General features: G+C 36.9%; 1 protein-coding gene across 1 annotated transcript in view; it reads left to right on the top strand.

Annotated features, from left to right (window-relative positions):
• The window catches only part of HAT1 (histone acetyltransferase 1), a 53057-nt gene that overhangs the window by 8772 nt on the left and 16345 nt on the right, over nucleotides 1-27940 (top strand). The window contains exons 3-8 of the mRNA XM_036254968.1: nucleotides 7562-7637; nucleotides 12665-12785; nucleotides 22590-22766; nucleotides 23022-23143; nucleotides 23648-23752; nucleotides 24089-24195. Coding sequence (XP_036110861.1) covers nucleotides 7562-7637; nucleotides 12665-12785; nucleotides 22590-22766; nucleotides 23022-23143; nucleotides 23648-23752; nucleotides 24089-24195 — 708 coding nt within the window. The remainder of the gene's footprint in view (nucleotides 1-7561; nucleotides 7638-12664; nucleotides 12786-22589; nucleotides 22767-23021; nucleotides 23144-23647; nucleotides 23753-24088; nucleotides 24196-27940) is intronic.

Genomic DNA, 27940 nt, shown 5'->3' with positions numbered 1-27940 from the left:
TTGTATTTTTTGCTGAATTATTTGAAAGTAGGTTTATGAATATCATGACAGTTTTCTCATAGTACACGTCACATATATAACCTTAATTCCATTATCACACTTAAGAAATTAATGATACTTCTTTGATATGTAATTCTGGTTTCCCTGGTTGCCCTTAATCTTCAATATATTTATAAAAACATTATTTAAACCAGGATCCAGTCAAGGATCATGCATTGTATTTGGTTGTAATGTTTCTTTAATTTCTTTTAATTTTTAACAGTCCCTCCCCTCACATGGAACTTTTCCCCTCATACCATTAATTATTTGGAAGGATAAAATCATTGTGTAGAATTATTAGACAAATCTACATTCCGGATTTTTCTTATTTTATTTTATTTTTCAATTACAGTTTACATTCAATATTTTGTATTAGTTTCAGGTATACAGCATAGTGGTTAGACCATCATATATATATATTTTTTATCATTAAAAAAATTTTTTTTTCCTTTATTGATTTTAGAGTGTGAGGAAGGGAGAGGGAGAGAGAGATAGAAACATCGATGAAAGAGAACATCGATTGGCTGCCTCCTGCATGCCCCCCACTGGGGATTGGGCCCACAACCTGGCCACGTGTCCTGGCCAGGAATCGAACCTACAACCTCTTGATGCATGGGTCGACGCTCAACCACTGAGCCACACCGGCCGGACAGACCATCATATTCTTTACAAAGCGTTCCCCCTGATATTTCCAGTAATCAACTGGCACCATACATAGTTATTACAATATTGACTATATTTCTTATGCTGTACTTTACATCCCAGGACTGTTTCGTGACTACCAGTTTGTAGTCCTTAATCCCTTTACCTTTTGTAAACCCCCATACATGCACCCCTCCCAAGCTCTGGCAACCATCAGTCTGTTTTGTGTATCTATGAGTATGTTTCTATTTTGTTTGTTTGTTGATTTTGCTTTTTAGATTCCACATATAAGTATAATCGTGGTATTTTTGTCTGTCTGACTTATTTCACTTAGCATAATACTCTCTAGGTCCATCTGTGCTGTCTCAAATGGTAAGATTTCATTCTTTTTATGGCCAGGTAATATCCCATTGCATATATGTACCACCACTTTTTATCCACTTGTCTATTGATGGGCACTTGGGTTGCTTCCATATCTTGGTTATTGTAAATTATGCTGCAATGAACATAGGGCTGTATATATTTTTTTGAATTGGTGTTTTGGGTTTCTTCGGATATATACCCAGAAGTGGAATCGCTGGGTCATAAGGCAGTTCCATTTTTAATTTGAGGGGGAACCTCCATGTTTTCATAGTGACTGTACCAGTCTGCAGTCCCAGCAACAGTGCACGAGGGTTCACTTTTCTTTTTTAAAAAATATGTCTTTATTGATTTTTCCTTTAGAGAGAGAGAGGAAGGGAGAAAGATATAAACATTGATATGACATCTATCGGCTGCCTCCTGCATGGCCCCACTGCAGATCAAGCCCAAAACCCAGGCATGTGCCCTGACCGGGAATAGAACTGGGACCTCTCAGTCCATGGGATGACTTACCTATAAGTCTTAGCTCAATCCACTGGGCCACACTGCCTGGGCTCATTGTGGTTTTAATTTGCGTTTCTCTGATGATAAATGATCTTGAGCATGTTTTCATATGTCTACTGGTCATCTGTGTGTCCTGTTCAGAGAAATATCTATTCAGGTCCTCTGTCTATTTTTAATTAAAAAAATTTTTTTTCCTTATTGACATTAGAGAGCCGGAGGAGGGGGGGGGACGACGACACTGATTGGCCGCCTGCTACATGTCCCCCACTGGGGATCATGCCCACAACCTGGGCATGTGCCTTGACCAGGAATTGAAACAGCGATCTCTTAGTGCATGGGTCAACACTCAACCACTGAGTCACACCAGCCGGGCATCTTTCTCCATTTTTTAATTGGATTGTTTGTTTTTGTGTGTTGAGTTGTTTATTAATTTTGGGTTAATTCTAGTGCAGAATTAATTCTGCACTAGAATTAACCCCTTATTGGATGTATCATTGGCAAATATGTTCTCCCACACAGTGGGTTGTCTTTTCGTTTTGTTGATGGTTTCCTTTGCTGTGGAAAAACTTTTTAGTTCGATGTAGTCCAATTTGTATTTTTTCTTTTTCTTTTTCTTTTTTTTTAACTCTTCTTTATTGTTGAATGTATTACAGATGTCCCCCCTTTTTTTCCCCATTGATCCCCTCCCTCCTCCTTAGTCCCGCCTCCCTCCTGCCTTCCCCACACTATTGTTGGTGTCCATTGATTATGCATATATGCATAGAAGTTCTTTGGATTATCCCATCCCACCCTCCCTCACTCCTTCCCTTTGAGGTTCTTCAGTCTAACAACTAATTTGTATTCCTTAATTCTTACATCTTTTTCACCCTTTCCCCCAGCCCCCACCCATCTGGCAAGCAACAAAAAGTTCTCTGTATCTATGAGTCTCTTTCTGTTCTGCTTGCTCATTTTGTTTGTAGATAGAGTTGTTGATAGATATGTATTAATTGCCATTTTATTGTTCATATTTTTGGTGGTGGTCTCCTTCAAGAAGACCCTTCAACTTTTCATTTAATACTGGTTTGGTGGATGAACGCCTTTAGCTTTTTCTTGTCTGATAAACTCTTGATATGTTCATCTATTCTAAATGATAGCTTTGCAGGTTAGAGTAATCTTGGTTGTAGGTCGTTGCTTTTCATCACCTTGAATATCTCTTGCCACTCCTTTCTGGCCTGCAAAGTTTCTTTTGTTTGGTACGTGCCCCTAGTGGGAACCGAACCCGGGACTCTCTGATCCTCCGGCCGACGCCCCAACAGCTGAGCCAAACAGGCCAGGGCTGCAAAGTTTCTTTTGAGAAATCAGCTGACAGTCTTATGGGATATTCTTTGTAGATAACGAACTGCTTTTCTCTTGCTGCTTTTAAGATTCTCTCTTTGTATTTAACCTGTGGCATTTTGCTGATGATGTGTCTTGGTGTGGACCTCTTTGGGTTCATCTTGTTTGGGACTCTCTGTGCTTCATAGACTTGTATGTCTGCTTCCTTCACAAACATAGGGAAGTTTTCTGTCATTGTTTCAAATAGGTTTTCAATTTCTTGTTCTCTCTCTTGTCCTTCTGGCACCCCTATGATGCAAATGTTGGCATGCTTGAAGTTGTCCCTGAGGCTCCTTACACAATACTCATTTTTTTTGGATTCTTTTTTCTTTTTGCTGTTCTGATGGGTGTTTTTTGCTTCCTTATATTCCAAATCAGTGGTTTGCTTTTGGGCTTTACCTAGTTTATTATTGATACCCTGTAAATTATTCTTTATTTCAGTTAGTGCCTTCTTCATTTCTGACTGGTCCTTTTTTATTTGTTGTTCTTGCTAAGTTCCTTGAATGTCTCACCAAGAGTTCCTTGAATGTCTCACCAAGTTCCTCGAGCAATCTTATAATCAGTGTTTTGAACTCTGAATCTGATTGATTGCTTATCTCCATTTTGTTTCATTCTTTTCCTGGAGTTTTGTTCTTTTCCTTCATTTGGGACATGCTTCTTTGTCTCCTCAGTTTGGCTGCTTCCCTGTGATTGTTTCTATGTATTAGGTAGAGTTGCTATGTCTCCTAGGCTTTGTAGGGTGGCCTATTGTTGTAGGTGTCCTGTAGGATTCAATGGCACAGCCTTCCTAATCACTCCAGTTGGGTCCTTGAGGTGCACCCCTAGTGTGGACTGTACACCCTTCTGTTGTAATTGAGTCTTGATTGCTGTTGGCACGTCAATGGGAGGGATTTACTCAGGCTGATCAGCTGCAAGGACCGGCTCTGACCACTGGCTTCTGACTACCTTGGAGGATCATCTGTGTAGGGGCCCACCACACAGAGCAAGACTTACTTCAGCAGGGCTCTGGTACCCACTGAGTCCACTCATTGAGTGTGTCACTTGTAGAGGTGATCGGGTTTCAATGTGGTCTGGGGCTGTCCACTGGGTGTGCTGGCTCTGGGACAAGGTCAACCACTGCCTGTGTTCTATCCTTGGCCACCAGCATAAGCTACAGAGTGATCTGCAGATGGCTGCTTCTTGTGTTGGGCTTGGAGTTGCCCAGGAAAAGCCAAGCTGTGAACCAAGGCTGGTTGCTTTTAGTGCCTGGCCTGGGGCCACTTAATGAGAGAGATGGGGCTGGCTGAGACCAGATGCTGCTTGTTTGAGGGATTTTAGGAAACTGAAGCAGCATCCAAGACAGGCCAATCCTATGGTAAAGCCTTTGGAAACAGCTTCGGTGGGCCTGAAATTGGGTGGGGCAGGGCCCCAGGGAATCACCAGGGCAGGGTAAACAGTGTGAGCCAGGTTGCTGGAATCCCAAATATGGCAGCCATCTGCCGCCCCAGGGAAGGGCTCACCAAAGGAACATCAGTCTCGTCCAGAATGTCTGTCTAGGAGAAGGCAGCCTCTCCAGCCCTTGCCCGCAGGCCAAACAGCTCAGTTCTTCCCTGTATGTCTCTGGTGCCCCTTAAGATGCCTCACCTCCGAGCTTAAAGGGAACAAGTCTGAGTAAGTCTGTACTCGGGCCCTTTAAGAGGAACTGCCTGGGAATCCAGCAGTCACAGCCTCAGTTCCTGCTGGTTTTTCTAGCCAGAAGTTATGGGGACTTCTCTTCCTGGCACTGGAACCTTGAGCTGAGGGCTGGGTGTGGGACAGGGACCCCTCACTCCTTAGGGAGGCCATTCCCAGCTGAGCTGTCCCTCCTGATTTTTATCTACCACACATGGGTGTGGACCAACCTGTCCAGGCCTCCACCCCTCCTACCATTCTTGGTGTGGCTGTTTTCTTTAATTTCATAGTTGTAGGACTTCCATTCAGCTTGATTTCAGGTGTTTCTGAATGATGGTTGTGTTGTAGTTGAGGTGTAATTTTGATGTGGTTGTGGGAGGAGGCGATACCATGTTTACCTACACTGCCATCTTACTGGAAGTCCCCTGAATTTTTTCTTTTGTTTCCCATGCCCGAGGAGACGTATCAGAAAAATATTGCTAAGAGAAATGTTGGAGATTTTGTTGTTTAGGTCTTTTTCTAGGAGTTTTATGATTTCAGGTCTTACATTTTAGTCTTTAATCTATTTTAGTTAATTCTAGTATATAGTGTAAGAAGGTGGTCCTAGTTTCATTTTTTTGCATGTATCTGTCCAATTTTCCCAACACCATTTATTAAATAGACTGTCTTTACCCCACTGTATGTCCTTGTCTCCTTTGTCATGTGTGAATTGACCATAAAGGTGTGGGTTTATTTCTGGGCTCTCTATTTTGTTCCATTGATCTATATGTCTGTTTTTATGTTGGTACCGTGCTGTTTTGGTTACTATGGCCTTGTAGTATAGGTTGATGTCAGGAAGCATGGTACTTCTGACTGTTCTTTTTCAAGATTGCTGTGGCTATTCGGGGTCTTTTTGGTGCCATATAAATTTTTGGATTATGTGTTCTCAATTGCTTTGAGTAGTATGGACTTTTTTTTTTTAATCCTCACTCGAGAACTTTTGTTTTTCTTTGCATTTATCTTTAGATAGAGCGGGAGGGGAGAGGGGGAAGAAGAGAGAGAGAGAAACAACAATGTGAGAGAGACACATTGACTAGTTGCCACCCACACAACCCCAACCGAGGACGGGACAAACTGCAACCGAGGTACATGCCCTTAGCGGGAACCAAACCTGGGACTCTCTGGTCCGCGGGCCGACGCTCTAACCACTGAGCAAAACCATCCAGGGCTGAACATTTTTTTTTTTTTTTTTTAATCCTCATCCGAGGACATTTTTCCATTTTTTGTACAGACAGAGTGGGAGGGAGAGAGAGGAAGAGAGAGAGAGGGAAACATCGATGTGAAAGGGACACATCGAGTGGCTGCCACCCGCACGACCAACCAGGGCCGGGGACAAACTGCAACCGAGGTACGCGCCCTTAGCGGGAACCGAACCCGGGTCTCTCAGGACCGCAGGCCGATGCTCTAACCGCTGAACCAAACAGGCCAGGGCTGAACATTTTAATTATGTTAATTCTTCCTATCCATGAGCATGGTATATATATTTGTATCTTCTATTTCTTTCTTTAGCTTGTACATTCTGGATTTTTCTATTTCCTTTTTCTATTTCTTTTTGGTAGTATGTAACTTCTACCTTCTATATTTCTTGTAAAGTGGAAGATAATACAGCTGGATTAGATCTAAGATAAATATTTTTGGTAAGGAAATTTTATAGGTGATGCTGTATATATATTGCATTAAGTCAGGAGGCACATAATGTTGGTCTATCCAGTTTTAAGATCCCTTGAAAAGGTAAGTGCCAAATCTCTACAGATCTTTTCTTCCGTAAATCAGTAATCCACTAGATGAGACTTTGGTACCCTGTGAGTGACTTTCTTTGTGAGGACAGTATAAGAAAGTTTTTATCTACAACTTACCTTTTATCATTTTTCAATTGTTTAAGGATTTGGGGAGGTAAAATTTTTCTTCATAATGTAAACTATATTGGGAATCTGTTCAATAATATCAGTACTCACAATACATGCAAATAAGAATAATAATACTCATTTTCCTTTTGGACTGGTAGAAATGAAAGTTGAGGGTACAGAGTATTATCAAGGATGTGTGAAACTAAAGAGTTTAATTGCTTTTGGTGGATATATAAATTGTTACAGTATTTTAGAGGGCTTTTAAGCAGTATGTATAAAAATATTTTAGTACTTTTACTAGGCATTTCTACTGCCAGAAATTTACCTTGTGTGTACTTCTAAAAGTACAGCAAAATATATATATAAGGATGTCATTGCAGCTTTATTTATTTATTTATTTATTTATTTATTTATAATCCTCAGCCAAGGATATGTTATTATTGAGTTTTTAAAGAGAGACGAAAGGAGAGAGAGAGAAACATCAGTGTGAAAGGGAATCATCAATCAGTTGCTTCCTGTACACATCCCAGCCAGGGATCGAACCTACACCCTAGGTATGTGTCCTGACCAAGAATCTAACCGGCCACCGGCCACCTTCCACCTTCTGGTGTATGGGACGTTGCTCCAACCCAACTGAGCTACCCAGCCAGGGCACAGTATTATTTTTAATAGAAAAACAAAAACTAGGAACAATGTAAATATTATCTAGCAGTCATAAAGAATAATATGGGCTTCATGAAACTCAGATTATTCTTGTTCTCAATGTTTCCTATAGATTCTATTTTTGTTTCCTTGATGTTGAAGCTTTTTTTCTCTCAAAGTGTCTTCTTTGGTTTGTTTTGTTTTTGCATTGTGTATGAACATAAAGAAAAATAAAAACTAAATCAGATGCCTGTTTTCTAATTCTTAGAATCAGTAGGTTTTTGATACTAGAGTACTCAAAGTGATTTTCTAATTTGCAGTGTTCGTTTGTCTCTTGAGAATCCAGTATAAGTCATGTAATGGAAAAGCAGCAATTTAAATAAGAAAAATGTTGATTGTACTTAGTACAGTGAAATTCTTGAAATGGAAATAACCTGTCACCTTTAATATCTTTAATATTTCTATATTTTTATTCTTTTAAACAGTTCGTTTTCCTGAAGATCTTGAGAATGACATTAGAACTTTTTTTCCTGAATATACCCATCAACTCTTTGGGGATGAGTAAGTAACTTAGTAAGATGTTTGCCAAATTAGTATGGCAAAACAAAACCAGTCCTTCTTTTTAATTTAGAAAACAGACTTTATTTTCTGTCCTGTCATTTGTTATGGAATTTATTTTAAAATATATATTAGAATGGCATTTTTGACATTGAGACACCCATTTACTCTGTTATTTAGTGCTATGGATACACTGTCTCATTTGATTCTCGCAATAGTCTTAGTGATAATATTATCATTTGTTACATTGTACATTGGTCTAACTGGATAGTTGCCTAAGGACACATGAATGGCTGAAGTTCAGATTCACGGAATCTGACTGCAGAGCTTATATTCAAAACTACTACTTTTTCTTACTACCACTTTGCTATACTACTTCTAGTGCAGAATACACTCTCCTAAAGCAAGAAAGCTCAAATTGTTATTTTATGACAAGTAAGTAAGCAATTGAGAGAAATTTATTTTTAAAAGCAACTTTAAAGGTATGCCCTGGGATAGCACAGTTCTTAGATTTCCTATACCTTCATTACATTATTAGAATAATCAATTACCTTTTAAAAATACTTTTTAGCCCTGGCTGGTTTGGCTTAGCTATTAGAGTGTCGGCCCACGGACCAAAGAGTCTCAGGTTCGATTCCGGTTAAGGGCACATACCTTAGTTGCAGTTTGATCCCCAGCCCTGATTGGGGTCGTTTAGGAGGCAACTAATCAATGTGTCTCTCTCACATCAATGTTTCTCTCTCTCTCTTTCCCTCCCTACTACTCTGTCTGAAAATCAATAGAAAAATATCCTCGGGTGAGGATTAAGAAAAAAACAAACTTAAAAATACTTTTTATTTTGAGCTCTGGCCAGTGTTTCTCAGTGGTGAAAGCATCGGCCTGTGCAGCAAAGGGTCACGGGTTTGATTCCCAGTTAAGGGTTGCAGGTTCGATCCCCAACTCCGGTCGAGGTGCATTTAGGAGGCAACCAATTGATGTCTCTCTCTCACATTGGTGTTTCTCTTTTCCTCCCTCCCCTCCTCCCTTACTTCCACTCCTTCTAAAAATCAGTGAAAAAAAATATCCTTAGATGAGGATTAACAAAACATACAAGTAAATAACTTGATTTTGGAAAAAAATATCAACTTTGCAGAAAGTTGCAATAGTGCTCTGTCTATCCTTTATCTTGATTCACCAGTTGTTAACATTTAGCTGTTAGCTGTATGTGCTCTAATCATTCTCTGTTCTTATGTAAATATAGGGTGGGGCAAAAGTAGATTCACAGCTGTGAGCATGGGAAACAGTTTATTCTTGTATTATTATTTATTAATTATTGTATTATTTTTTTCCCAAAAAACAACTATAAACCTTACTTTTGCCCCACCCTCTATATCGCTATGTTGAACCATTTGAGAGTAGGTTATAGATAATACCTTGATCCCTCATTCTTTAATATGTAGTTCCTAAAAACAAGGAGACTATAGTAGAATTACCAAAACTCAGGAAATTTACCATTGATACATACAGTACTACTTTCTCATATGGAATCCACATTTCAAATTTTGCCAATTGACTTTCAACAATTCTTTTATAAGAATTTTTCCCCACCCTGGACCCAATTTAGAATCATATTACATTTAGTTGTCATATATCTTAAGTCTGTATTAATCTGAAACAGTTTCTCAAGCTTTCTTGTTTTTCTAATATATATATATTTTTTTTTATCCTCACCCGAGGACATTTTTCCATTTTTTGTTCAGGTAGAGTGGGAGGGAGAGAGAGGAAAAGAGAGAGAGAGAAAACATCAATGTGAAAGGAACACATCGAGTGGCTGCCACCCGCACAACCGACCAGGGCCGGGGACAAACTGCAACCGAGGCACGTGCCCTTAGCCGGAACCCAACCTGGGTCTCTCAGGACCGCAGGCCGGCGCTCTAACCGCTGAGCCAAACTCTAATATATTTTTAATCTTTTAGAAGAGAGGTGGGGAGAGAGAGAGAAACGTCAGTGTGAGAGAGAAACATCAATTGGTTGCCTCCTGCATGCCTCCTACTGGGGATCGAGCCTACAACCTGGGCATGTGCCCTGACCAGGAATTGAACCAGGACCTCTCAGTCCATGGGACAAGGCTCAATCCACTGAGCCACATCAGCTGGATGTTTTCTTTTCATTGGCATTGACATTTTTGTAGAGTAAGGCTAGTTTTGTAAATCTTCATTTTGAATTAGTTTGATGCTTTCTTCATGATTGAATTCATATAATGCATATTTTTGGAGTACTGTGACAAATTGTTATCTATCCTTCTCAGTGTGTCATATCAAAAAGTCCATGATAGCAGTTTGTCCTGTTGTTGGTGAAGTTAACTTGGGTCACTTAGTTTAGAGATGTCTGCCAGGTTTTTCCGCTATAAAGATAATGTTATTTATATGTAATCTGTGGGGAAATACTCTGAGACTGAATATCCTGTTTCCCATCAAACTTGTACCCAGTAGTTTTATTTTTTAATGTTTTTATAGATTTTTTAGAGAGAGGAGAAGGGAGAGTAAGATGGAAACATCAACATGAGAGAGAATCATAAATTGGCTGCCTTCTGCCCGCCCTCCCACTGGGGATTGAGCCTGAAACCTGGGCATGTGCCCTGACAGGGAATCAAACTGGGACCTCTCAGTCCATGGGACGATGCTCAGTCCACTGAGCCATACCGGTCCTGACGTACCAAATAGTTTTAAATTCACTACTGATTCTTGCCTTAATCAGTATTTTACTGTGATTATAGAATGTTGGTTTTCTAACTCTATCATACCATCTACATTCATTAGTTGGCATTCCACTATAAGGAGAAAAGCTTCTCTTCTTCCCATTATGTATTTCTTTGTTTATAACAGAATACACTTAAGGATCCTTTTTAAAATTCAATGGGTCATAATCTGTTACTGTTACTAATTTTGATGATCCCAGATTGAGCAAGTGGCTACCCTGTCAAACCAGCTTTTGAGTCCTTTTGAGGTATCATCATCACTTTGAAGACCTATTACTTTCTGATACAGTAAGATATTCCAGATTCATCTTGTACATTTCCTACTAGTACTAGAGTCACCCATTTTCCCAAGGAACCCTGGTTTGTTGGAGTAGGGAAGGGTGTTGAGACATAGCATTTGAATTATTTCCCTTCATAGCTATTTTTCCTATGTATCATTTCAACACCTTTGACATATTTAATGTGTTTTTAAATTGAAAAATGTCTTTTCACAGAACAAATTACCTGAGAATTTCTCTCTTTTTTAAAGAATAGTGTATTGACTTTTGGAGAGAGAGAGAAACATTGATGTGAGAGCACAATATCAACTGGCTGCCTCCTGCATGCCCCCCACCCGGGATTGAGCTGGCAACCTCCTGGTACGTGGGATGACACCCAACCAATTGAGCCATACTGGCCAGGGCCAGAGAATTTCTCATTATTAATATGTCATATTAGGCATTTAATGTGCTTTTAAATATTAATAAGTACATTTTATTATATTGATTCATACAAGAATATGAGCCTTTGATATTTTAAACAAGTTTTATTATAAAATAAGAATGTTTTCTGTTTGGATTTCTATTTTTAAGAAGCTATTTTATTCTCTTCCTCTTACTGCTATTTAAAATATCTTTTTATGCTAATATCTTAATGAGTAGGGTTTAATTTTATACATACTGCTTTTAATGGCATTTTGTACCTTTGCTTGCTTGTCTGATTTGCATGCCATTAAAAGTGATACGCTGACAATAGACACAGACAACAGTGTGGTGATAGCCAGAGAGAAAGGGGGAAACTATGGGGACAGAAAGATACTTTGCTTTGGGTGATGGCCGCATGATGCAGTGTACAGATGATGTTTTGAGTTGTACACGTGAAACCTGTATGGTTTTGTGAACAAATATCACCCCAATAAAATTTTTAAAAAGTGGTATGCTGGCATACCCCTCTTCTAAGGTAAACATATAAGTCACATAATAGTGATAACCCTCTATTTTATGAGCCAATCATGGCATTTGTCTTGATCCTAGTATCATTGCCACTCCTTTCTGCTGCACTTAACTTACAGAGTTCTGGAGTGGACATTGCTCATATTTTATTTTGTTGGCCTAGACAGAAATCTGGAAATTACACTGCTTCTTTCAGGCACTGTTCTTTAAGAATTCACTTTAAAAAAAAAGCTTTATTGAGATAATTTGTCATATACTTAACCTATTTTAAAGTATACAATTCATTGGTTTTTAGTCTATTCAGAGTTGTAACATCATCACCACAATCAATTTTAGAACATTTTCATCATTCCCACCAAAATACTCCTAACCAATTAGCAGTCATTCCCTTTTCTCTCACCCTTGCTAGCCCTAGGCAAACACTAATTTACTTTCTGTCTCTATAGATTTACCTATACTGGATAGTTTAGAATTCACTTTTTAAAAGACTTTTGGAACTGAAAAAGGGAATAGGAAGGCAGGGTTGGAAAAATAGCAGCTCCAGATCTGCTTTCTGAGTTCATAGAAGGGTATAATTAGACAGGTGTTATTACCACTTTCAACAGCTCTGGATGGTGGTGATGGTGCAAGCAAGTGGTAAGTTGTAAGGGCTGGGCCAAGACTACATCTTAACTGCTTACCTACCCAGGTACCAGTTTAACATTACTTATCTCTGATTTTAAATGCCTCCTAGTACTAGTGTTAGCAGCAACCACAGCAGTAGTCACAGTAATAGAAAACATTTATTAAGTACTTGTACAGTGTGCCAATGTTATAAGCAGTTTACATGTATTAACTGTTTATTTATCTAAACAATATCCCTGAGATTGGAGCTATTATTCTCTCTTATTTTATAAATGAGGAAAGCTGAGGCTTTCATTATAGATATTTCTTTTCTTTCTTTCTTTTTTTTTTTTTTTTAAAGTAAGTATAGTTTAAAATTTTGAAACTACCAATAGAGTTAAACTTGTTGATAATACATAATGACTTTGCAAAGATTCATTTTTGGAGTCTTAGATAACTGTTGTTTTTCTACCTTCCAGTGAAACTGCTTTTGGTTACAAGGGTCTGAAGATCCTGTTATACTATATTGCTGGTAGCCTGTCAACAATGTTCCGTGTTGAATATGCATCGAAAGTTGATGAGAACTTTGACTGTGTAGAGGTAAGAAGATAAATAATTTATTTTAGACTATTTTTCAGTTGAGTATAAAGCAGGATTTAAAATTCAAAGGTTTGAGGGAGGAGAAAATGTCTTATATAGTAGCTCTAAAACCACATATTCAATCTTTAGTTTTGGAGATAATTACCTGTCATTTCATTAACCTTTCAGTTTTCATCAATAGGTTATCTGTTTCCTGAATGGACCTTCTCCCCAAAAACCTTCATTGTTATGATCAGAGTAGTCTTTTATTTACCACATGAAAATTAAAATTACTTCTTTTCCCAGAAGTTAAATAAGATGGAGGGAAATAGCTAAATTTTCTACTTCTTCATATAGAATTTGCCTATTTAAATTTCTCTTGCTGCATTTCTTTTATTTATATATAAATAATTTTTTTCCTTATTTATTTCAGAGAGAGAGGAAATAAGAGGGAGAGAGAGAGAGAGAGAGACAGAAACATCGATGAGAGAGAACATCGATTGGCTGCCTCCTGAATGCTCCCCATTGGGGTTTTGGCCCACAATCTGGGCATGTGCCCTGACCAGGAATCAAACTGGCGACCTCTTGGTGCATGGGTTGATGCTCAACCAGTGAGCCACACCAGCCGAGCTTTTGCTGCATTACTAATCCTACACTTTGCTAATATAACCCTTTATGAACATGGATAATTAAGATGATTACATTATAAAAACTATTTGAAACAAATGGACCAAAGGAGGTTGAAGGCAAAGATAGGCATTGAAGAGAATGCATCTGTGGCAGACTAAATTATGGCCCCACAAAGGCAGTATGACCACAGAGGCATAGTGATGTGGCACAAGCCAAGGAATGCTGGTAGCCACTAGATATTGGAAGAGGCAAGGAAAATTTCTCCTCTAGAGCCTCTGGAGGGAGTGTGGTCCCGTTGACACCTTGATTTCAGCTTAGCGATACTGATTTTAGACTCTGCTGCTAGGCTAAAAGAAAATAAGTTTCTGTTGTTTTAAGCCTCTAAGTTTGTGGTAACTTGTTAGAGCAAAAAATATCCAGGACAGATTTGCAGCCTATCCAGTTTGCAGAAGACACTAAAGTGAGGATATTCATTGTCAAGAAAGTGTGCTTTGGAAAGAAAGCCAAGAGTGTGGCTAAATAACCTTTTGCTCTTGCTGAAGAGGTTAGGCATGTGGCTCATAGATCTCCTCAGTGGTCTCAGCAAAAGCTAGGAATAGAGGTTGAATAGAGAGATCAGGGAAGATATGTGGAGGACCATCTTATCTAATTGTGAGGACCCTCTCATGGCATACACAGGTGGCTTCACAAGAGTTTTGAGAATATTTTATCAGCAAAACACTGCCAGTTTGTCCTGACCAGATGAAGCTGATGAACTTTCAAAATTCTATAGGCAGGAAACAGGCTGGTAACACTATTCAGCTGCAAACAACCTTTAAGAAAAGGAAGAATGACTCTGAGGGTGGAGCCATATGCCATAGTATTCCCAGGCCTTGAAATTTAATGGAATTTGACCTGCTGGATTTTGAGATGGCATGGCACCAGTGACTTCTGTCTTCCTACCATTTTCTCCTTTTTGGAATGGGAAAATCTGCAACTTTTATCCTAATGCCTGTCCTACCATTGTATTTTAGAAGTGATAACTTGTTTTCTAGTTTTTACAGTTTCACAGGTGGAAAGGAATTTTGTTCCCTGATGTATCATACAGAGTCTCACACATACCTGATTTAGATAACTTAGATAATGCCATTTTGGACTTGAGTTGATGCTGGAATGGTTGAAACTTTGGGGGATGTTGGCATGGGGATGGGTGTTTTTAGCATATTTGGGATGCACATGAATCTTTGAGGGAACTCAAGAAAATTATGTTTTAGACTTGTTCTGTTTCTGGGTATTCCTCTTTAAAGGCATTAAAATTTTCAGCAAGAATTACTTCACAGAGTTGATTTTTTATAATTAAATGACATTTTTATCACTGAATCATCTTTATAAAATGGAAAATTAGAAATTTCATTCTTGTGGTAAAAGCTCTTATCATTTGGACCTATGAAGCCAGCAAGTTTTATCAGATCGAATCTGTCATATTATTGATAATACTGCTACGTACAAGTAGGCAGAGAATTACAGTGTGGAAAATGAAGACCTTAGGTATTAGTACATATTGAATGTCATAACTTGCCTCTGTAGAAGTAGCAGTTCCTAAAGTATTAACAATGAAGCCAACTTTTCCAAGACTAAACTGACTTGAAACTTCTGACTTAAATCTTTTGCCAAGCTCATACCCTATCCTTGTTGTTGTTAAAACCTCCTTTCATTATTTGGACTGGTTGACATGGCCCTTTTTTTTATTATTTAATTTTTTTGGTTTTGTTTTATTGTAAAGGACTTATTATACTTGTGTGCCCAAGGTCACACAACTAGTAAATAATCAAGATAGTCTAGGAAATAATACTTAGTGGTAGTGGGCATAATGTATAGCAAATATCCTGTTAAAAACCATTAGGATTGTTTATGACCAGTTCTAAATGGGCCCAGGCTCTTGTACTTAATAGTTTTATTTCTGTTTTTACAATGTGTACTTACTTAGTTTTTTCCCAGTCCCATACTCTTATGCTATAAACTCTCAATTTACTGCTGTTGTGAGATGCTTCTCTCTTGCAGAACAGTCCCCTTATGGGTGAAAATACCATATTGGTAAGCTTAATGGAACTGTAACATGAATTGGCTATAGAATGAAAGAGGTGTAAAATAGTCTGTTCTATCCATTATTCAACTTCAATGTCAGAAATAGTTCGAGCACTTACCTTTTTTGTTGTTGTTGTTCCCCCTTTCCAGCCCTGTCAGATAAGCTTGTCAGATAAATAATATATAACTTTACTTAATATAGTATTTGTTTTATTCAGTGGTTTGTGTCCCTTGAAAATTTTAAAAATTTTGCAGATTTAAAAGTGTTTCTGAGTAATACTGTAGTCGTGGTGATTTGATGTTTGAAAAGATTTAAATCTTAGTTAAACTAGCTTTCAACACAGATTTATTAAAATGGAGTTTTTCCATAATCAGATATTTCTTATTAGATTGTTAAATTCTCAATCCCAGCTAGATACTCTTATTAAAAATGCAGGTGGTATTTTTTCTTGTGTTGTACAAAATACATTGTTGTTTGAGGGTTTTGGTGGGTTTTTAAGTTCCGGCTGATAGCATTGAATTGATTTGTTCCAAAGGAACTATTGACTTAATTATTGATAAATCTTTCAAATACTATGTGCAGTGAAAATAGCTATGTATTTGCATTGACTTCTAATTGTTCCATTCTTGAAAACCAGGTTTTTCCATTTGTAAGTACTGTGTTGGGAGTAAGAAGTCAATCTTTTATACTGTCTTTTTTTAGGATTATTTATTTGCTTCATGGTTGAGGATCATTTATTTAAATTATATGTTCAAGTAAACGCTTTTTTTCCCTTATGAAAAAAGAACAGGGCCCAGCCAGTATGGCTCAGTGGTTGAACATTGACCTATGGATAAAGAGGTCACTGGTTCAATTCCCAGTCAGGGCACATGCCCATACAGGCTTGATCCCCAGTAGTGGGTGTGCAGGAAGCAGCCATTCGATGTTTCTACCTCTTTCTTCCTCTCCCTTCCTCTCTCTCTAAAAATCAATAAAAACGTATTTTGTTTTTTTAAAAAAGGGTAGTGAATGTTGTTGGAGGAATGGGCTTGCCTCTTTTATCTCAGTTTGCTGTGAAAATGTTCATTCCTTTGTGCCTTCTGTTTTCTTGATGCCAGGGATATAGTGGCAAACAAAACAAAGTCACTGCTTCCAGGGAGCTTATATTCTAGCCAAGAGGAACAGTTATTAAACAAATAGTAAATAAATAAATTAAATTCAGATAGTGTTATAAAGAAACATTTTGCCAGTATATGAGTGAAAAGGAGCCAGCCCTATAATAATCTGAAGGAAGAGTTTAGTCAGCAAAAGGACCAGCATATGCAAAGGCCCTGAAATGAGAACACCTGGCATTTTTGTAGTCCAGGAAGATCACCATCATTAAATCATTGTGCTAATGGAGAGGATGGCAGTAAATGACTGAAGGGTTTGGCAAAAGAAGATCATGTGGGGTAAGAATAGTTGATAGCCTTAAGAGGTTTTAAGTAGGTGGAGGTCATTTGATATGGTTTATACTTTTAAGATGATTCTGACTGCTCTGCATAGACCACACTGTAGGCGGCAAGAGTACAAGAAAGGAGACCAGAACATTGCAGTATTACTGCATTTAGTTGTTTTACTGAGGATATGTTTTGGAAAGAGGAATAAGAAAGACCCCATTGCTTAAATAATAGTGGTACGTACCATTAATTGAAATAGGGAAGACTGGAAAAGTAGATTTGGGGGAGGGGAATCAAGATTTTTGTTTTAGGTGTGTTAGGCTTGAGTCTATTATATTAATATACTTGAGATTTTACAGACTATACTTTGAAACATACACCCTTTTATATGGTCAGAAACCACAGCAAATCTGCTTAGAAGTTTGCTTACTAGAATTTTTACATTTCATTATTCATTCTTTTTCTTTTCCAAGCTGAGTTCTCTAGTTGTACCTAAAAGGTTTTTTTTTTTTCATTTATCTTCAGATTAGAGTGGGAGGGAGAGAGAGAGAGAGAAACATTGATGTGAGAGAGACACACCAACCAGCTGCCACCCATACAACCCCAATCAGGGCCGGAGACAAACTGCAACCGAGACAACGTGCCCCCAGCGGGAACCGAACTCGGGCCTCTCTGGTCTGCAGGCCGACGCTCTAACTGCAGAGCCAAACTGGCCAGGGCTGCACCTAAAATTTTTTAGTCACAATTAAGATGCCTATAAAACATCTCCACTAGCCTTCGTCTTTAAAGGCAATATAATTATTTTGAATTTTACAATTCAATAATCTTGATTATTCAGACACTGATAGTTTGTTCATCTTATGGTTGTCCCTGACCTTTGCTTTTATTAATACCTCCTGCCCTCCCTTGAGATAATTTCATTGCTTTTAAGCAAAAGGGTGTGTAACAAGGATTGTTCAGTCTTTCTGATTGCTAGCTAGCATTTCTGGGAAAGGTTTGGTAGAGGAGGTCGAAATACATGGCTAAGGTATTTGTGAATTTCAGTAATCTATTTTTTCTCTCATTATATGGATTGAATTTGAGAGTAGATAAGACATTAAAAAAAAATTTTTTTTCTGGATTCCTTAGCGTCTTATAGAAAAAAAATCAAATCTTGAGGAAATGAAAAAATAATCTTTGTTAGACTAATAATATTTCTCTGTACTCTTTTTTAAATAATTGTGACATTGTTCTTTATATGTAATGCCTCTTATGGAATATAAAATCTCAATATATTTAAGAACTTTTTATATTTTATTTATTATAAAAACTTTTAAAATTATATATTGAGATTTAAAATTATATATTGAGGTTTTATTTTGAATTTTTTTTTTTTTATCCTCACCTGAGGACATTTTTTGTTATTTTGTTCAGATAGAGTGGGAGGGTGAGAGAGAGAGAAACATTGATGTGAAAGGGACACATCAAGTGGTTGCCACCCACACGACCCAACCAGGGCCGGGGACAAACCGCAAACAAGGTATGTGCCCTTAGTGGGAACCAAACCTGGGACTCTCTGGACCGCAGGCTGATGCTCTAACAGCTAAGCCAAACCGGCCAGGGCTATTTTGGAATTTTTTTTGTGAGTTCATGTAGCAAAACACTAATGTAATATAAACAAAAAAATACAACCATTGTTTTTCCAGTGGTGAAAAAGTTTACAGTGTTCATTTCTCTAACAGTAATCAAATTTCTACAACTTAAATATTGTCAGAGAATTTATTTTTTTATTTTTCTTTATTGATTTTAGAGAGAAAGGAAGGGAAAGAGAGAGAGAGAAACATTGATGAGAGAGAAAGAACATCAATTGGCTGCATCCTGCATGCTCCCCACTGGGGATTTGGCCCACAACTTGTGCTTGTGCCCTGACCTGGAATCGAACCAGTGACCTCTTTGTGCATGGGTCAATGCTCAACCACTGAGCCACACTGGCTGGGCTTGTCAGAGAATTTAAAATTGAGCAAATTAAGTAGATACGGATTTTCTTCACTTTCTTTTATAGCAGTGGTTCTCAACCTTCCTAATGTTGCAACCCTTTAATACAGTTCCTCATGTTGTGGTGACCCCAACCATAAAATTATTTTTGTTGCTACTTCATAATTGTAATTTTGCTACTGTTATGAATCACCATCGGAAATATGTGTTTTCCGATGGTCTTAGGCGACCCCTTTGAAAGGGTTGTTCAACCCCTAAAGGGGTCGCGACTCACAGGTTGAGAACTGCTGTTTTATAGCATATCTTAGGTATTCTTAGAATTATATTCAATGATAAGTCTCTGTCACTTTAGTCAAATAAAGGACAGCAGGTACCATCTACTTAACATGCCTTTAAAAATGCTATTTCAGAAATAATTTACCGTAGATAAATTTAGACAAATGGTGTTGTTTAGGTTGAGGCACTAAATGTCCTTGAATAATCTTGTTTTGTTCATTGTCATTATAACATTGGTGAAATGCTGTAGAAACTTAACTCTTGTTTATATCAATAAACCTGTGGTAAAATTGGTTTCATTATACATTGTTTCACTTAAAGTCACAGAACCTATCAATGACATTAAATGAGGATTTACTGTAATTTGGTTTTCAGATGTGTATAAATACAAATGTAAGTATAAGCATATTTTTATTACAGCAAACTACAAATTATTCTCAGGCATATTGCTTTGTGCAGTGATGAGGAAAAGCAAAAATTGCTTCATAGGAAAATCTCATGTGTAACAAAGTACAGAAGTCCGAAGTTGAAATGACCATAGTGAGAGAGTATACAGTCTAAAACATTTCATCATGATTCATCTAACATAAGACCTAAATAGAATAGTTAACTTTTATACTTTCCTTTTTAAAAAAATATTGCCAAATGTTAGGAAAACATTTGTAAGGTACAAGTCTTTATTAATTAAATGTATCAGGTGTTATTCTGAATTCTTCATCTATCCAGTTTAATTTCTTATCCTTCCTATAACTATAGGTTTGCATAATTGTAATTGAAGTTTAGAATAATATTCTTCAAGATAGGGAATTTTTCAGTAATCTTCAGAAATGGAATCTAACTTTTAGCCACAGTCATTGAGGCTAAAAGTTTTAGTTAATAATTAATTCTACATTCAGTTAAAAATGGTTAGATGGGTTTTTTTTCTCTAGTGATGGTTTTATTATCTGGCCAGTAATACATTATGAGAAAGAAATGAATATTCAACTGAACTAAAATTTTTTTTTGAAAAAGAAGAGTATAGATCTCAGAGGAGACATGATGGTTATAGAATTTTTTTTTTCTAAGGCACAATCCATTTAATAGAGAAATGTAAACATTTTTCCTTTAGTGAAGCAAAGTCCTGAATTCTAGGTTTGAAAAGTTATTTGGTTTTATATTATGTATTTTAGGTAATATATCAGATATACAGGGTGGAGAAAAAGTAGGTTTACAGTTGCGAGAGTGCGAAACACCGAGTTTATTCTTATATTATTATTTATTAATTATTGTACTCTTTCCATATAACTGTAAACCTACTTTTGTCCCACTCTGTACATTTTCTCTAACCTATTTTAAATAACAAATTTCTTCTTTTTAAACTTAGCCTTTTATTCCCCTGTGAAAGTTCTTAAAGTAATGTGGAAACTTGCCCAGAGCAAAATACTTAGTTGGAGATATTTATTACAATAAATAGGTATCTTTTGTAGGCTGAAAGTTAAACATTAACTTTCAACTTTGTTGAGTTTAAACCTTTGTGTTGCTCTGTCTTCCACCAGAACTGCTATTTGAAACTTAGGAGTGTGTGTCTCAGAAATCTTTGAAGTACATTTGATGCAAGATATATGAAGTTCCTTGATCATGCTTTGCAATACCTTGTTGAGAAGACAGGACATAGGGAAATTTAAAAAAAATTTAAAATTATATACATTATAAATGCCTTGAAGTGTTTTCTTTTAAACTGGTAGATTATAATAAACCTCATTACTTACATAGTGTTTCTATTTTTAAACTTGAACTAAATAACACTACCCATCACTGCTCTGGATTTTAATGGCCCTACAACAGACCTATTAACACTATCCCTTTTTATTATAATTTCCTCTTGTAATTATTGAAATTGTACAGATTTTATAAAATATGCTTAAGGTGGTCTCTTCACATTAGTTTCAAGGAGAAATATTTATCAGATAGTACTTTTAAAATAAAATAATCCTATCAAATGTAGTTTATTTGATCTTGAATGTGACTGGATTGCAAGAACTTGTGTACATATTAGAAATAAGCTGTTGGGAAAAATCTTGAAGAGAGCTATATTTTAAATAAATGCTTTCTCTTTTATAGCTATAAATAAGTTATATATAAATGTTGGTGACACCAAAGCACTGAAAATAAAACTTGTGTGTGATAAACTCCATCCTTGGTTCTGTATCCTAAAATGTAACTGAATGACAATAAAGTGCTATTCATCTGCAGGTGCATTGCTTCTACTTAGTTAAAAGATGGTTGAAAGGACAGGAATTAGTAGCATGTTGTATTAGCCTTTTGTAGTGTATTTTGTCCTAAGCATCTTAATTTCCCTGTTTTGAATGCTAAGTAGCAAGGGTCTTGGTTTAGAACTAATACCCATCATGCATGTAAACGGTATGAAAGAGCTGCTTAGTAAGTTAACACAAAGTGTTCTTGTGTCAGTCCTTGTGGAAATAGATACAATACAAACATTACAGCTGAACTCACGGCAAACTCCATTAAGTAAAAACCTGGCCTCATTGTTCAGGAAAAAGTTTGAATAGAATGCAGACTCATTTTGTTGAATGTAATGTCAGGCTTTTAGGGACTGTATTGAGGGATAAGGTTTTGTTAAGTTGAGACCAGTTCATTAAGTTTTATTGCCTGGTGAGAAGCAGTAATACTTTATTGTAAGACTTCATCAAATATTCATGGTTAAAGAGAAGTAGTAAATGTATTCAATCAAGTGGTCTTTTGGGGTTTTGAAAAGGATTATGAAGTCTGCTCAGCTGATAGTTTTAACATTCATTGTGGTTGTTTAACAAGGGTAATTTTAATCTCTGAGTTTAAGTTTGTTGTCCAGGCTTGTCTCTTTTTACTGTCACAAATCCAAGTCCATTAGAATTGTGTCACATTATAGGGATGAGTGGATAATATATCTATTCATATAATTTATGTATTTCCTAAGAGGGTGTATTTTAAAATTATCTTAATTTTGAGTTTGGTGTATGAGGGAGTTATGACCTGTCTACTTGTTCATTGTAAGGTTGCTATTCCTTTGGTCATACTCTAGCCTCACCTTACTGTTGCTGGTGATCTTTTCATGTCTTGGATAATATAGTCTCCTTCACACACATTAAATAAGCAGCCTTTTGTTTTGCCAGTTTAAATTGTCCTGAAGGGATATAGTCAGCATTTTCTACATGATATTAGAAATTTCAGTAGCTTCGATTCTTGCACTTAATTTCAGGCTACCTGCCTCCTCTTTTTTTAATCTCAGCTTTGTGTGGCAGTATCTAATGTACATGGAACTCATCCTTTCCCAGTTTACTATGTGTTTACTTCTTTAGTTTAGCTGTGAATTGAAGTTTTGTGATTTGTATGGGTTTTGTCCATTTCAAAGATATTACGCATATTTAACTAAAAGTCAAATTTGTTATTAATATTTTCTTATGTCCTTTAACCTCCATTTCTTAGGCAGATGATGTTGAGGGCAAAATTAGACAAATCATTCCACCTGGATTTTGCACGAACACAAATGATTTTCTTTCTTTGCTGGAAAAAGAAGTTGATTTCAAGCCATTTGGAACCTTACTCCATACATACTCTGTTCTAAGTCCAACAGGAGAAAATTTTACCTTTCAGATATACAAGGTAAAAATAAGCCTAAATATTGCTTGGGTAAAAGGAAATCTGTGTGCTATTTTGTTATTTTCAGTGATTTATTCTAACTTTAGGAAACAAATTTTTGTCAGTATTAAAAACAAAGATCTATTATGTTTGTGTGTCTGTGTACACATCTTAATCTGAGACTTCTAAACATTTTCCCACAGGATTGTTTTGTGTTCTGCACACTTTCACTTACCTCTATGATGAGTTTCACCTGACTTTTCCTGGCTTTTTCCCTAGGCTGACATGACATGTAGAGGCTTTCGAGAATATCATGAAAGGCTTCAGACCTTTTTGATGTGGTTTATTGAAACTGCTAGCTTTATTGACGTGGATGATGAAAGATGGCACTACTTTCTAGTGTAAGTACAGTTCTAAAGCAACAGTAGACCTTATTACCTCCACAAAGCCAGCATTTTAATTGTGGAGGCCCAATTATTGGGACAGTATAATGATATTTTTCCCAGGAAAGAAAAACTATTGTTTATGAGGCTTGAGTTTTCCTTCATTATGCTTTGGGAGACCTTGAGAATAGAGCTGAATTAAATGCTTGCTGTTGTCCGTTAGGGCCCTGAATGTAGGCTTAAACAGTAAAATGAGCTTTGCCTGTGTTTTCTTTTACTTGCCACCTATTCATCTTTATAATAGGCAAGTGCACTGAAGTGATGTAAAGAGGTCTGATTTATCCAAGTTGCTGCACACCAATTAAGTGAATTGTACATTCAGAACATAGCAGGTGTACCCATTGGGCCCTCACAGAGTAGCTTGCTGACACTGAAAATTCAGTCAGAGAATGGGAAAGAAAATGGACACTGCATGGGAGCGTGACTGTAATTGACCTGCTTGGCTTTCTGTTTTATCTGCAGATTTGAGAAGTATAATAAGGATGGAGCTACGCTCTTTGCGACCGTAGGCTACATGACAGTCTATAATTACTATGTGTACCCAGACAAAACCCGGCCACGTGTAAGGTAATTGGCAGTATAACACGTGCCTTGTCTTTTATTTCAGAAGAAGGAACTGCTGAAGTTTCCAATACTTGTTATAATAGTGTTGATCTGTTTTTTGTGTTTTTTTTTTAAATCACCATTATTCATTGGCTATGTACTGATGTATTTCATTGTTCCCTTGGAAACAGTGAGGAAGATTAAGCCACTTTGGAGTATCTCGATAATTTTTGGATTTCCTGACAGTTGATTGAAAAAAATCACACAGACTTTAAAATGTTCATAATACTCTAGTGATTTGCAATTTTTAAACTGTTCATGTTGTTTTATTTTAATTTTAAAATAATTTCTTTACTGTAGTCAGATGCTGATATTGACTCCATTTCAAGGTCAAGGCCATGGTGCTCAACTTCTTGAGACAGTTCATAGATATTACATTGCATCTCCTTCTGTTCTTGATATTACAGGTATGTAAAATTTGATTTGTTACTGAAAGAGCCTTTCTAAAAAAATGTTACTGATTTTTTAAAATTTTGGCGGGGGAGGGAGGGTCAGAGATAACTATTCTATTTTAAACAGCATTGTTCTTATGTCCTTTTGGAAATGTCTAAAGATTGCTTAAGGTTCCATTTTAAATCATAAGCTTATGTGAGATTGGATTGCTTCTGTACATATGAAGTGCTTATTAATTGAACAAATTGAAGATAAATTAAATACATATTGGGACATCTTGGTCAGGTATGAATATGTTGTATTCATACCTGTGGTATGACTTATTTGTTCATTTTATTTATCAAACAGTTGCATTGCTCAGTGACCATGCTCTAATTTTCATGTAGGGGTAGAATATTCTAAACCTTACTGAAGAAATAAAGCTATGTAAATAGTTTTTGAATAGAAGACACATTTCTTTTTTTTTTTTTTTTTGTCCTCACCCGAGGATATTTTTCCATTTTTTGTACAGATAGAGTGGGAGGGAGAGAGAGGAAGGGAGAGAGAGAGAGAAACATCGACGTGAAGGGACACATTGAGTGGCTGCCACCCGCACGACCAACCAGGGCCGGGGACAAACTGCAACCGAGGTACATGCCCTTAGCGGGAACTGAACCCGGGTCTCTCCGGACCGTAGGCCGACGCTCTAACCGCTGAGCCAAACTGGCCAGGGCGAAGACACATTTCTTAAAGCGTGTGTTTTATATTTCTAAAATGTGTGCCTTCACAACAGTAGTTTATAAAGTGAAATGTAGGCCTATTTGTTTTGAAAACATCTTTCAATATGAATTAGCCATAGAAATGGTACTATGAATGCTTAGAAGAAGGAAAGAGAATCTGCTGAAGTCATTAGATGGAGTTATAGATGATAGATAGTATGTAAACATGTGAACTACCAAAGAACCAAAGTGGCTGAAGGAACTTTTATGTTGTCATTAATTTCTTCTTGAGTAACACTGTTTCAAATTTGTTACTCACAAAATTGCTAATAAAACCGAAAGTCACCTTTTATTTCCAAAGAAGACTACTGTACCAGATATTCACATCCAGATTAGATATTAAATATTATTAATGTTCTAAGAGTTTGAATACATCCTTGTTTTTAAAACTGCAACACTTAACATGCACAATAATGTGAACCTTTTAAAAATGCTCTTTTGGAATTTTATCAATTTGTTTAAAGACATCAAAAAATATATTGGATGTGGGACTAAAGGATATAAATAGGCTAGTAGGCATATTATTAGTGTCTTCCTTTTTCATGTAATATAGTGGTTTTGCTTGTCCAGGCTAAATAAAATTAAAGTTACCCCAAAACAGATTTTTGAATTGATCGTGTAGATTAGTAAATTGGAGGGAAAACATGTTGTTTAAAAAGGGAGTTCCATGTTTATAGAGTTGAATTGTATTTTCATTTGACTTTTCTGCTACTGTGAAATGGTTTGGAAGCTTGGGAGATAAAGCAGTCATTACTAGTTAGTTTATATCAAAAGTTTTGTGACACCTTCACTAATTTAGTGACTTGTAAACTTATAGAAACCTAATATAAACAATAACACTTCTTTCTAGCTAAGCTGAAAATTGTTTAGCTTCTGTTTACTTATAGAGCTTGGATTTGGTGCTACATGAAGGAACTTTTTGGTGATTTTAATCTAGAGACTTAGAATTCGCATAAGTAGTCTTTGTCTTCTGTAGTGGGTAATGTGTCAGCAGGGGTTGTTTCTGTGAAGCCTCTTAACCACTCTCTTCTGTCTTTTCCAACCAATAAAGTCCTTAATACTTAGCACCAATTAGCAGATAAAGAATTTCATTTCTTAAATCTCAGTGAAGAGTCATCAATAATGGTAGCCTTTATTCACTGCAAACTGAAGTCTCTAAAGAGAAAAGGCTAAACATGCTAAAGGACTTCTGAATTTGAAAACTGGGGTACCAGCCTTTATTTTCAGTGTTAACATTTCTCAGCATTATAAAATACTAAAAATGCCTTATCAGCTGCTTTCATTAAGATAGTTCTCCTAGATTCTATACTCAGTCCTTTTAAAAAAGTGGAATTTTCTACTCTTTAGTCATTTTAGTTGCCTATTTCTCCATTATTTTGTATATCTGTCTTAACTCTGTGGACCTTTAACAGACTTTGGATCTCTCTTTGCAATTCAGGATATTCTTTATATAGAGATGGCCTTTTGCTTACTTGACATAGAGCCAATTATAGTGATAATTAAAACTTATTGATCACCTGTGTTACAGGATACATAGGTATTTGTGGTGTAATTGCCACCCTTTTTCTTTTTTTTTTTTTTTTTTAGTACGTAATTTTATTTATTTATTTTTTTAAATCCTCACCTGAGGATATTTTTTCATTTATTTTCAGACAGAATGGGAGGGAGAGATAGAAAGAGAGAGAGAAGAAACATTGATGTGAGAGAGACATATCGATTGGTTGTCTCTCCCACATGACCCTGACCAGGGCTGGGGACCTAACCTCAACCAAGGTATATGCCCTTGACTGGAATCAAACCCACGACTCCTCTTTTTTTTTTTTTTTTTATCCTCACCCGAGGACATTTCTTTTTTTTCTTTTTTGTTTTTTTTGATATTTTGTTCAGATAGAGTGGGAGGGAGAGAGAGAGAAACAGCGATGTGAAAGGGACACATCGAGTGGTCGCCACCCACACAACCCAATCAGGGCCAGGGACAAACTGCAACGAGGTACATGCCCTTAGCGGGAACCGAACCTGGGTCTCTCCAGACCGCAGGCCAACGCTCTAACCACTGAGCCAAACCGGCCAGAGCGAACCCACGACTCTTAGGTCCATGGGCCAATGCTCTAACTGCTGAGCCAAACCGGCCAGGGCTAGCACTTAATTCTAAAGTAAAATATTAGAATATGATTCTTTATATCATGTACCATCTTCCTTTTCAGGATGTCATTAAGATATATAGCATTTGAAAACATCTCAGTTGTGTGACTTTATAAATAGAATCAATGATTTTTTTTCTTCCAGAATTATGAAGAGAGTTGCATTTGACAATAGAATGTTTTCATAGCCCTTGGATACATACCTAGGAGCAGAAATTATGGAAAGTATGGTTACTATGTTTCGCCCTTTGAGGAACCACCACACTATTTTCCAAAGTGGCTATACCATTTTACATTTCCACAAGGAGTGTATGAGGGTTTCAGTTTCTCCACACCATCATCAATACTTGTTATTGTCTTTTTTTTAGATAGAGTGGAAGGGAGGGAGAAGTAGAGAGAGAGAAACATTGATGTGAGAGAGACACATCATTGATTGGTTGCCTCCCGAATGACCCCGACTGGGGATCGAACCTGCAACCCACGCATGTGCTCTCAACTGGGAATCGAACCCAAGACCCTTCAGTCCACGGGCTGATGCTCTGACTGCTGAGCCAAACTGTCTAGGGCTTGTTAATGTCTTTTTGATTCTAGTCATTCTAGTTGACATGAAATGGCATTTCATTTGATTCTGATTTTCATTTCTCTGTGGCTAGTGATGTTAAGCATCTTTTCATGTGCTTATTGTCCACTTGTATATCTTTATGAAAAATGTGTGAATAGATCCTTTGTTCATTTAAAAAATTGGGTTGTCTTTTTCTTATTGAAATATAAATGTTTTTTAAGAAGTCTGACTACAAGTCTTTTATATACATGCCTTGCACATATTTTTTTCCTATTGTATGGGTTGTCTTCATTTTCTT

Source organism: Molossus molossus, unplaced genomic scaffold, assembly GCF_014108415.1.
Source record: "Molossus molossus isolate mMolMol1 unplaced genomic scaffold, mMolMol1.p scaffold_m16_p_11, whole genome shotgun sequence".
Taxonomy (NCBI): domain Eukaryota; kingdom Metazoa; phylum Chordata; class Mammalia; order Chiroptera; family Molossidae; genus Molossus; species Molossus molossus.
This window is presented reverse-complemented; position numbering and strand designations above follow the sequence as displayed.